Source organism: Salmo trutta, chromosome 33, assembly GCF_901001165.1.
Source record: "Salmo trutta chromosome 33, fSalTru1.1, whole genome shotgun sequence".
NCBI lineage: Eukaryota > Metazoa > Chordata > Actinopteri > Salmoniformes > Salmonidae > Salmo > Salmo trutta.
In genome coordinates this window covers 5,101,706-5,114,236 of record NC_042989.1, presented here as the reverse complement: position 1 = coordinate 5,114,236, position 12,531 = coordinate 5,101,706, and the positions used below count along the sequence as shown (strand labels likewise).

At 45.6% G+C, this 12,531-nt stretch overlaps 1 protein-coding gene across 1 annotated transcript in view; it reads right to left on the bottom strand.

The window, feature by feature from the left end:
- Window positions 1-8,104: 8,104 nt before the first annotated feature.
- Window positions 8,105-12,531, bottom strand: part of zfp36l1a (zinc finger protein 36, C3H type-like 1a) — a 5,068-nt gene continuing 641 nt past the window's right edge. Inside the window, exon 2 of the mRNA XM_029729578.1 lies at window positions 8,105-11,473. Coding sequence (XP_029585438.1) covers window positions 10,373-11,473 — 1,101 coding nt within the window. The 3' untranslated portion in view covers window positions 8,105-10,372. The remainder of the gene's footprint in view (window positions 11,474-12,531) is intronic.

The following is a 12,531-nucleotide window of genomic DNA, read 5'->3' as shown; positions in this document are numbered from 1 at the left end:
GATCAGCAGTAGGGATGACCAGGGATGTTCTCTTGATAAGTGTGTGAATTTGACAGTTTTCCTGTCAAAATGTAACGAGTACTTTTGGGTGTCAGGGGAAATTTATGAAGTAAAAAAGTACATTATTTTCATTCGGAATGTAGTAAAGTAAAAGTAAAAGTTGCCAAAAAATATAAATAGTAAAGTAAAAGTACAGATACCCCCCCAAAATACTTAAGTAGTACTTTAAAAGTATTTTTACTTAAGTACTTTACACCACTGACCGTTTATCATTAGCCTTTTGAACTGCGTATGTTTCTATGACAACTGGTATCTACAACAATGAGAATTTATTATCTCCTTATGTCCCGATTTGGAAACAGTCATCTGTTTGTCATCTATAAATATAAACATGATCTGTAGGCTACTTGTCAGAGGTTCTGCTCTAGTAGTAAGTTAGTAAGACAGAGGCTGAGCCTGAAATGGAACCCCCATTCCCTACATAGCGCACTACTTTTGACCAGAGCCATATGGACCCTGGTCAAAAGTAGTGCACTATGTAGGGAACAGGGTGCCATTTGGGACTCAAACAGTCACATCTTCTCTGGGCTTCCTCTTTGAAGTTTGAACTTTGTCTGTGATGTCATCTTCCACTGTACCGGTTGTTTATATCAAATGTCGTTTTTCACTACTTTACTCAGGTCCTGTGTGTGTTTGTGTTTGTGTGTGTGTGTGTGTGTGTGTGTGTGTGTGTGTGTGTGTGTGTGTGTGTGTGTGTGTGTGTGTGTGTGTGTGTGTGTGTGTGTGTGTGTGTGTGCGTGCGCCTGGGTATATAAATAATTACCCCATTACACTGTTCCCTGCATGCTGTCTCTCTGCACCGATGCCTTCAGGAAACAGATGCAACCAAACCCAACTGAGAACTCTCAGAAAGGACTCAGTGGTGCAATGAAACCAATCTAATTTGCTGTTACTTCATATCAGCTATTTGACTGGCTGCCGCATCTTATTCTTCATCTTTCCTATCCATTGACCCAGGCTTAGTGCTTTGTGACAGAATCTTCCCCCAACCATTCGGGAAGAACTCAACCCCAGAGCTCAATGAAAGGCAAGTGTTGGGTGTTTGTTTTGTGTCACTAGGTAGAGTTGCTGGGTCTGTTTCCACCAGAGGAGGCTGGTGGGAGAAGCTATACGAGGACAGACTCATTGTAATGGTTTAACCGAGTTAAACACGTGGTTTCCATATGTTTGACGTGTTTGATACCGTTCCATTTATTCATTCCCAGGCATTACAATGTCCTCCTACAGCTCCTCCCATCAGCCTCCTCTGGTTTCCCCAACCGGTCAGACAGACATCTCTTACTCAGCGCCCATGGAAGCTTCCCCATGTCTGCCTCTCCCTTCCAGACCTGGGTTTAAGAACAATTTGAAAATATTTCCAATACTTTATCTGTGCTTGATTGAGCTTGCCTGTTGCAATGGAACCAATAGATAAGCCACAGTAGTGCAAACCCAACCTACCTGACTCTCCAGGCAGGCTAAAGCAAATGCTCAAAAGTATCTGCAAGAGTTCAAATACTATTTGAATCCAGGTCTTCTCTCCTACCCAACATGTTTTTTCTCTCTCCTTTTTAGGTCAAGGGTAGACACTTGAAAAAACATGTGACACTGGATACTGTCAGCTAATGTGCATGACTAAAGTCAGCATAGTGTCATAGTCATAGGCCTGCTGCTACATAATAGGTGTGTGTGTGTGTGTGTGCGTGTGTGCGTGCGTGTGCGAGCACAGGAGTGTCTAGGTTACGTAAACAGGATCAATCAGTTGTCTTATTGACCTGCTATCAGTCTAACGCTGTCACTTACCACCACAGAGCTACAGAGTTTAGGAGATAAAGAAGCAGGCCATGTCTCCGGTTCTCATGGTCCTATTCCCTGGCAAAGCAATGCAGCCTAGGCATGCTAGGCTGCTAGGCAAGCGGTGAGAACGCTAAGAGTTAAACGGTTTGTTTGTCTGCTCTCTACACTCTGGACTCGGATTGTTTCCGATTGTGTCCTTGACGTTTTACCCAGTTTGAAAAAACTGATGAAATACCCACAAGGCTCTGGCACCGTCCTCTGGACAGCCCTTAACCTTCCCCTTCATTCATTCTTCATCTGACCCACCTTATGTGGGTACACACACTTACATGCATCCAAGCGACACGTACACACACACACATACCAGGGGAGGCTGCTGAGGGGAGGATGAATCATAGTAATGCCTGGAATGGAGTCAGTGGAATGTTATCGACCACACGAGAACCACTTTTGATGCCATTCCATTGACTCCATTCCAGCCATTATTATGAGCCGTCCTACCCTTAGCAGCCTCCCCTGACACACATACCCACACTCCAGTTACCCTTATACTCTCGCTCAGCTGTGACCAGAGATAAGGGGAAATAGTGTTAGCACATTCAGCTCTCTCTCTGTTTGCTCCCTCTCCTTTCTCAAACAGAGAGGGAGAACCAACCACTGATATGACCATTACAAAGGTGTACCTACAGCAGGACTGGCTGTGGCACAACTTAAACCTGGCATCAGCCTAGCTATTTTCAGGCTTTTAGATTAGGCTACTGTAACCTCGTACAAACATACAGGATTAGCGCCGATAGCGCCGCGGTAATCAATCTGGTGCGTAAGATGCAGAAACGTAAGGGTTGGTTTTCCAGACAGATTTTACTGTAAAATAAATACTCTTCTACTGTACGTATTCGCTTCCAGTCAACTGCAGAGGTGGTGTCGTTAGGGAAGGCGTCTTCTTTGTCACCGTGTTTCAAAGGGTCGTTGCACCACTGAGCAGAGCGCCGCGCCCCCCCCCCCCCAACTTCGTCCTTTTTGAGGTTTTGCTCGCGTGGGCATGCGTGCGTATGAACAACCACTTCCTGTGCACGTATGTGATGCCGACACAATCTATGTAGGCAAATTACCAGCTCATAAACAGGATGCAGCCTGCTCTTGTATCACACATACAGTATGCAGATTTACTTCCCCTGAAAGGCCGCAAACGGAAAGAAAGCATGGGCGGTGAGCACAAGCTGTTCTCACCTGGGTCGGCTTGAATCGAGGGAGATGGAGTTTTCGGTCACAAAAGCCTGCAGGTGTAATGCATTATGATGTACGCACAGGCGGCTGGTGGCACTTTAATTGGGGAGGACGGGCTCATAGTAATGGCTGGAAAAGAATGAATGCAATGGTGTCAAACACAAACACGTGGTTTTCGTGGGTTTGAGACCATTCCAGTCACCCCATTCCAGCCATCCTCCCACACCAGCCTCCTGTGATTGTAAGACATGTATAATACCAGAGTTTTCTACTACTTTGTTCTTTGGCGAAGTTAAGAGCGTTCATTTTATTTCTTAAACTGCTGTTCTGTTCTTGAGGATTCTTAGGTCTAACGGCTGTCGTAGGAGAGAGAGGACCAAGGCGCAGCGGTTTGCATGCTCATCATTATAATTTATTTCTGAACACGAGAAAAAACAGAGAACGACAGACCGACAGTTTCACAGGCTACAATAATAACAGCAGTGCGAAATACAACTACCCACAATTAACAACCCCAAACACATACCTATATATAGGACTCTCAATCAGAGGAAAATAGAAACACCTGCCTCCAATTGAGAGTCCACACCCAAACCTAAACATAGAAAAACTAAACTAGACAGAACTTAGAAAATACAACCTAGACATACCCAACACCCAGAACTAACAAATCACACACCCTAAACACAACCAACCCGAACCAACCAAAACAAATACCGTCTGCCACGTCCTGACCAAACTACAATACAAACAATACCTAAACTAGTCAGGACGTGACAGTACCCCCCCAAAGGTGCGGACCCCGGATGCACCTCAACAAAAAAATAAACCCCTAACTAAAGGGAGGGAAGGGAGGGTGGCTGCCATCAACGACGGCACCTGTGCTACACCCCCCCTCCCCAACCCACCTATACTGGAGGTGGCTCAGGTTCTGGCCTACTGTCCTCCAGACTGTAGGCAGGCTTTCTTGACTCCGGACCGTAGGCAGATTCACTCGGTTCAGGGCCGTAGGCAGACTCATTTGGTTCCGAGCTGTAGGCAGACTCACATAGTTCAAAGTTATAGTAAACTTCATTCTGATCCGGACCGCGGGCAGACTCACTCGGTTCCGGATCGCGGGCAGACTCACTCGGTTCCGGGTCGCGGGCAGACTCACCCGGTTCCGGACAGTGGGCCGTCTCACCCGTTGCCGGACACTCTGGACGAGGCACTGTTACCGGACACTCTGGACGAGGCACTGTTGCCGGACACTCGGGCCTGGTCTGACGCACTGGAAGCCTGATGCGTGGGGCTGGTAGTGGAGGTACCAGCCTGGGGACATGCACCTCAGGGCTAATGCGGGGAGCAGGAACCGGCCGAGTTGGAGTAGGCTGACGCACTGGAAGCCTGATGCGTGGTGCTGGTACTGGAAGTGCCCGTTTGGGGACACGCACCTCCGGGCTAGTGCGGGGAGCGGGAACAGGCTGAGTTGGACTGGGCTGACTCACTGGAAGCTTGATGCGTGGTGCTGGTACTGGATGTACCAGCCTGGAGACACGCACCTCAGGGCTAATGCGGGGAGCAGGAACCGGCCGAGTTGGAGTGGGCTGACGCACTGGAAGCCTGATGCGTGGTGCTGGTACTGGACGTGCCAGCCTGGAAACACGCACCTCAAGGCTAGTGCGTGTAGCGGGAAACACTGGACCGTAAAGGCGCACTGGCGGTCTCGAACGCAGGACTGGCATCACCCCTACTGGCTGGATGCCCACTTTCCCCTGGCACATGCGTGGCGCTGGTACTGCGCATACCGGCCTGAAAATACCCGGCCTCATCACAACACCCATCACCCCAAAGCACGGGACCTGCCCAGTCAATGGTTGTTTGGAAAAAACACGGGGATTTGGCTTGGGACTTAATCCTCGCCCAGCCAACCTACCCGTGTGCCCCCCCCAAAAAAATTATTGGGGTTGCCTCTCCGGCTTCCTCGCCAGCCGTGTTCCCCAGTAGCGATTCCGGTCCTCTCCAGACTTCCTCCATGGGCCCTCTCCGGCCAGAATCTCCTCCCAAGTCCATGACTCCCGATATTCCACCTGTTGTTCCCTCCTCCGCTGCTTGGTCCATTTTTGGTGGGTAGTTCTGTAACGTTCTTCGTCGTCAGACGAAACAGAGAAATCATCGTCTGAGAAAGTGGACCAATACGCAGCGGGGTTATGTGTACTCATCTTCTTTATTTCTGGATAAGAAGGCAAACCGTAAACCAAAAACACGTGCACAAGAAAATAACAAAACGAGGACGAACAGTTTCACAGGCTAAATAATAACAGCAGTGCAAAATACAACTACCCACAATTAACAACCCCAAACACATACCTATATATAGGACTCTCAATCAGAGGAAAATAGAAACACCTGCCTCCAATTGAGAGTCCACACCCAAACCTAAACATAGAAAAACTAAACTAGACAGAACTTAGAAAATACAACCTAGACATACCCAACACCCAGAACTAACAAATCACACACCCTAAACACAACCAACCACCCCGAACCAACCAAAACAAATACCTTCTGCCACGTCCTGACCAAACTACAATACAAATAATACCTAAACTAGTCAGGAGGGTTGACTGGCAAAATAAAGTAAACACTTGAGTAAATAAGGGATACCAAGTTTTGTATATTGAAAGCAGGTGCTTCCACACAGGTATGGTTCCTGAGTGAATTAAGCCATTAAAACATCCCATCCTGCTTATAGAAATGGCCCGTCGCCTATTATTTTTGCTACTACGGCTTGAAGGAGAAGTCTCAGTGACTTTGAAAGAGGGGTCTCAAATGAGAATAGGGTGTTTAAAGTGTGTGTGTGTGTGTGTGTGTGTGTGTGTGTGTGTGTGTGTGTGTGTGTGTGTGTGTGTGTGTGTGTGTGTGTGTGTGTGTGTGTGTGTGTGTGTGTGTGCGCGTGTGTGTGTGCGCGCGCCGTCACCAAATCTCAATCTAATTGAACACTTACGGAAGATTTTGGAGCGGCGCATGAGACAGCGTTTTCCACCCCAATCAACAAAACACCAGATTATGGAAATCAACACTGAAGAATAGTGTCGCATCCCTCCAATAGAGTTCCAGACACTTGTAGAATCTATGCCAAGGTGCATTGAAGCTGTGCTGGCGGTTTGTGGTAGCCCAACGCCCTGTTAAGACACTTTATTTGGGTGTTTCCTTTATTTGAGCAGTTACCTGTACATTTCCTTGGGGCTAAGCTCTTTACACAGCCTGGTCTCATTGACTAGACCTAACATAGTAAATGTAAATCCGGGACACTCAAATGATATGTTACATTTGGTATAACATGAACGTCTAACAACCCAAATGTTGCGTGTTCAAATCTCATCATGGACAACTTTAGCATTTGAGCTAATTAGCAACTTTGCAACTGCATGCTACTTTTTAGCTACTTTGCAACTATTTAGCATGTTAGCTATCCATTCCCCTAACCCTTCCAGCTAACTCTTCCCCTAACCCTTTAACCTAACTCCTAGCCTTAACCTTCACCCTAATACCTAGCCTAGCTAATGTTAGCCACCTAGCTAATGTTAGCCACAACAAATTGGAATTCGTAACACATCATACGTTTTGCAATATCATAACATATTGTATGTTTTGCAAATTCGTAACATCATTTGAATTGTAATCCGCAACATATACAAAATGGATGATGGACATCCACAAATTAATACATACCATATGAAACATAACATATCATACTAAATAAATGGAATGTCTCAGATTTACGCACAGAACAATACAAAATGCTCTGAGGCCAGGTTGCTTTACAACACTGAGGTAAAGGCTGCATGGCACCCAAAGATGTTTAACAAACCTTGTTTGCACAGGTGGGCAGTCTCATCTGTCTACCTGTCATGATTTGAAGGAGGGGGAGGTAGGCTGGGTAGAGGCCTGGGCCTAAAGTAGTACCAGGCCCACAACAGGTGCCCCCTCTCCCCTGGCCTGTTCAGGGCAACACACAGGAACAAGATAATCCATCAGAAGCAACAACCTGAACTGAGGAAACAAGAAGGGGCTTATGGGTCAACTGACTGGGGCAGCACTCGGCATGGTAAAAGTTAGTTCCATTAGGAGTTAGTTCCTGATCTTCTCTGGACTTCTCTGTCATCTGATACAAAACTGAGGGTAGAGGTAAGTGTCTGCCTGGTGCAATCAGAACAAATAAAGTAGTCCGGTAGTCATGAAACAGGAGAAAATGTTTTTACGATGGGTGAATTGAAGAGGCAGGTAGACCAACTATCTGCAGTCCAATAAGAAACGCTCATTTTAATTTGGGATTTCATAAAATTTTTGTGCCCTACTGAACATGACCCTTACCATTGTCACTACACCCATCTCTGTTTCTTCTCACTGACTGACTGGCTCTCCATATCAGCCTCTCATAACCTTAATGACCTGATCAACATTTCCAGGTAAACAGAGCATGGTATCAGTCTGTGTAATCAAACCAGCTCATTCAGAGTTTGAGCACCCTGGGACAACCCCTTAATAACAGGTCTGTCTAGTCCACCAATCACCAGGCTGCTCCCTCTCCTATCTACCAATCTGCTCTCTCTCATGTCCACCAATCATCAGCTGGCTCATTGAAACTCCCTCCACCCTACATACGGTACGCACGGGTCTCTTCCTATGCCATGTAATGTTTAACTAATTGAATCAATAAACGATACCGTTTCCAACCATTTGTTGGTATTCAGTATGTATTCACATGTATTCACGTGCTTGGTAAGGTTAAATCAGTGTCCACATCTGTTACCAAAAGATAAGCTGTCGGAGTGACATTTTGTTATGGGACGTGCTGCAGCAGGAATCTCTTTTCATAAATTGTCGTTTTCCCTTCAACAACAAATAGTCTGACGTTGCGTCAAAGTCTATTGGCGCAGCACGGTAAACATTGTGAAAGAGCTCTGTTAAATGTCATGCTTGACTATCCGACAGAGAAGACAGTCAAGATGTCTTCTAGTCAGTTCACTAATGGGTGGATGAATGAATTACACAACAATTGTTTCAAAAATACAGGGTTTATTGGTTAACTGCAATCAATAGTTACAAAAAGAGAAAACCGTTTTTAATATAAACTCACATAGAAATGACTGTAGTGAAAAACCATGGCTGGAAAAATACATTCAACAGTTTTACTTTCTTTGTGTCAATAGTCCTGTTTAACCTTGCTCAGAACTTTAAGGAAACATGGAACAAGGAATTATAACAATTTCACCATCTTCCGTCGTTTAATATAAAAGTCCTTAGTTAGCTACCTGGAATGTATTCAAAAGTAGGCACTTTGCAACAGGGGGCCACGCAAGTGAATCAAACATCCAATCAAAAACACAGATGTCTTCTCCTCAACCCATTTGGTCACTGCTATTGCTTGTAATACAAATAGTATTTTTCCTCTAAATCCTTGGTTAACTGTATTACATAACCGTCCTTTAAACCCTACACTTAAAATCAGGATGTGAGAGTGAACATGGGGATATTCATCATTATGTGTTGTACCTCTTGGTTTTACCACTTTAGTCATACTTATGAAAGAGAACCCTGATTGGTCTCCATATGGAACCAAGCTGACGTGATTTAAAAGAATACAAACAGCTGAATTGAGTGAACAAAGTAATAACAGTAAAGTACTGTTACAGTCAGAGAAAACGTTCTAAAGAATAAGGGAGGATAGGACAGTTCCGGGATGATAATGCAACAGGTATTATTTTGCTAGAATTGCAGTCCAATAATGGGGAAAACATTTTTTTTTTACGTCTACAAATAAATAATCAAAACGCTACATTTTTTTCCTGTATTTTTTTTTGCTTTAAATTAAGTTTTATTTTAACAAAGTGTAGTTACAAATATTGTTGCAGTCATTGTAGTACAATATATTAAACTGTGGGGGAAAAAAGGAAACTGACAAAACATCTTCACAATCTTTAGATTAATACCGAAGATCATAATTTAACATAAAAAGAAAATATATTCTATTGTTCATTATCCAGATAAATACAAAATTAACAAAAAAACTAAATGCATATGATCACCAATAAATATGTTTCGATAAGTTAAATAAGCAGTGACAAGCACCAATGCTTGGAAAGTTTTAAAACAAACAATAACTATAATAATAACAATTAAAAAAAAGATAAATCAAAAACCATAGAAAGAAGCAGGGAGATGTCATAACAGCTGCTCCTCAGAGCCAGATTCTGATTCTACAGGGGAAAAGGAAAAATAAGATAGCTTAGAGATCCCATCTCAAGTTGCAGGAAGTAGAAGAACTGCACCATGGGAATGCTGGAATTCCCTGCTGCCTGCAGAACAGCATGGACGGAGGCGGGCTGGAGAGGAGAGAGGGGGCGGGACAGAAACCAAATCGTCTTCAAGGTTTAATAACCAGTTAGACATTAAAGACATCCTTCGTCCTTCCTTCCCAGAAACACAACTGCCAGTGACCAGCAACACTTCCTGTGTCTGTCAGTCACTTCCTGCATACAGACTCTGTCCTGCTCCGCTATTACATAAAATGAGACTCAACAAAGAACGCTTGAGAAGAACCATGAAGGGACAGGTTGACGTTGAAAGAATCAAAACACTCAAGACAGTAGTCCATCCAATCAACTCTCGCACATGCTACGCACGAACCACCTGCCCCAGGCACTTTGTTTAAAACTATTCATATCATTTCAGTTCATGTATTTTTTGTTGTTGCTCAAAGTCTAAAGTATAAACAGCTGTGGTTGATCTGAGGACAGGGTGTGTTAATGAGCACCCTCCAGCTAGCTCAGCGCAGAGTAGACCAGGGAAGTGCGCTTGAGAGGTGGTAACGTCAGAGGATGGTGGTGGAAGAGTGGGGCGTGTGGTGCGATGATACACTCCCCAGTGCCAAAGGCCCACTAGCACTGCTAAGTGTTCAAGAACAGAAAGACAGGTGGCACCTGGCAAAACAACAGTCTAACAATCTCTCTTTTTTTTTTTTTTCTCACACCATCATTCTCATTGTTCATTCATTTCCTCTCCCGTTTTGGCACTATGCCAGAAGACAGGGTAGGCTCTATGAGGGGAGGGGAGTAAACAGCAGGGAAGAGATTTCTGGGGTGATTTGAAAACAAGTTCCCTTAATTAAGTCACTTTATCCTTAGATCATTCAAGCTAGGAACTAAATTGATATTGTTTTGTGGAGGAAAGGGGGGGTAGGGGAACATGGTAGAGGGGAGTGCCATTTTCCATTCATTTTCTCTTTCTGGGAGGCGACGGATAACGTACATTAATTAGGTGCAGTCTAGTCATCAGAGACAGAGAGGCGGCTAAAGATGGGGAGGCGTCTGTTGGCGTCCAGGCTGGGGGACTCTGACCCGCTGAGACTGCCCCCCGAGCTGCTCTGATACCCCTCCTGGTCTGACAGGGAGTCCTGCGGAGGGCTGGACGGAGACTCAAACATCTGAGTGGGGGACTCCGACATGGGCCTAAAGAAGTAGGGGGCGTTGGTCGGAGACAGGGGTGCTGGGGTGTTGGGTTCAGTCCCAGTGGGGCCGCCGGATCCCAGGCTGGGGCCAAACAGGTTGGCCAGCTCCTGGCTGGAATATGTGAAGGGGTTGCAGCTTGGCCACTCAGGCATCTCTTCTGGGGAGAACATGGGTGTAGGGGTGAGGCTGTCCTCTCCTCTCAGACCCCCGGAGCTGGGGAACCCTGCGAAGCTGTAGCTGTGCTGCAGACGGGGACGCTCCAGCTTATTGGAGGAGAGCGGGGAGAAGGAGGAGGATCCCGGGGGGGGTCCACGGCGCTCCTCTGCATTGTGGATGAAGTGACAGCGGGGACCGTAGGGGCAGAATCCGATGGTGTGGAAGGTGCGACACAGCTCGGTTTTGTATTTAGGGTGGCGGCTGAGAGAACGCAGCTCGTGGATGCCGTGGGCGAACTGACACTTGTCGCCGTACTTGCAGGCGCCGTTCTCCTCGAACGGGCGGCACAGCTCCGTCTTGTAGCGGCTGGAGTTGACCTGGCTCTGCTGCTGGCTCTGGCTGCTGCATCCCAGGCTGGTAGGACTAGCCGGCCCCAGGCACTTCTGTAGGAGCCTCTCGCCTGTCTCAGAGAAGGAGCGGTCTCGCATGCGGTTCTCCTTGTTGCTGCCACTGATTAACCCTGAGGTGATGGAGCAGGAGGAGGGGTCTGAGATCTTCAGGCTGTTGAGGAACTGGTTCTGGTGGAACTTGGAGCTGGGGTTGTGGTTGGGAAGGGTGACCGAGTGGTACGCCGACACCCCTCTGCCCAGCGAGGGGGTCCCCACAGCCTTCCTGTCCAGCAGGGCTCCGGTGGGGGTGGACATGGCATGATGGGGGGAGCTCAGTATGTTGTTGTTGTTGTTGTTCAGCATCTTGTTGTTCTGGAAAGAGACAAAATATTAGATCTAAAGTCAATACAAAAACAAATGTATTTAAATGCAAAAAAAAAAAATCACAAGAAAGAGTGTTTTACATTTCATAAAGGGAAGGAAAACATCTATAAAGAAATCCCTGAATGACCATTGATGTTCGTTTCGCATTAAATCCTAAGGCGGATGCAGACCTATAGAACAGAACAGCTGGTTTGGCAAGTTGCCCTACTGAGGAATGTGTGCCTGCAAAGTGAATGGCGCAAAGGAAGGAGCGCGTGAGAGCGATCACGGTCCCCGGTTACAAAGGAACTGCTGCATCTTTTTTTGTATTTATTTGAAATGAAAAAGCGAAATGAAAACGTAGTGTGAAGAAACTCAAAATGGTAGGCATAGTAGGCTAGTAACGAAGTTCTCTTCAAAAGAACACTCGCATCAGGCCTAGATATGCATGACTAGGTGATTGATGGAATAGGAAAGCGTGTTTTGCCTCACACACAAGATCCATGTATAGCTAACGTTACGTGGACCCTTTTATGCACAATAATATCAATTTCACATTCAAAGGAAAGTTCAGAAGTTGTTCAAAATAAATACTGTAACGACCCTACAACAAGTACAACAATCAATGCAATTCGTACAGGATATATACATATTGCAAGTTAAAAAATATATCCTATATTCGACGTGCCACCGGTAACAGTCTACACGTTCCAATAATCAATGCTCGTCTGAAGTCAGAATCATTAGGCTATGCGTTTCAACCTGTAGTTTCAGGCACGAGTATATTGAAACTTGATTGAATGAATGCAACATCATGGCAAATATAAATCGGATTCATGTACCAATTCTAGCAGCTTACTTAGATTTGCATTACGTGTTGGTCAGCGAAAAGATCCAATTGAGCCAAGTGCACATTACAAAATAAGTTTCGATCTCTAGGCTAACTGTTTCCATTGAATTAAATTAAATTAATCAAACGCACTCGTGGTTAACACTTTACTTGAGCAAAAGTAGGACCAGCAAGTTTCCCGTTATATCAGTCGATTTAACCCTGTCTGATTCACTCT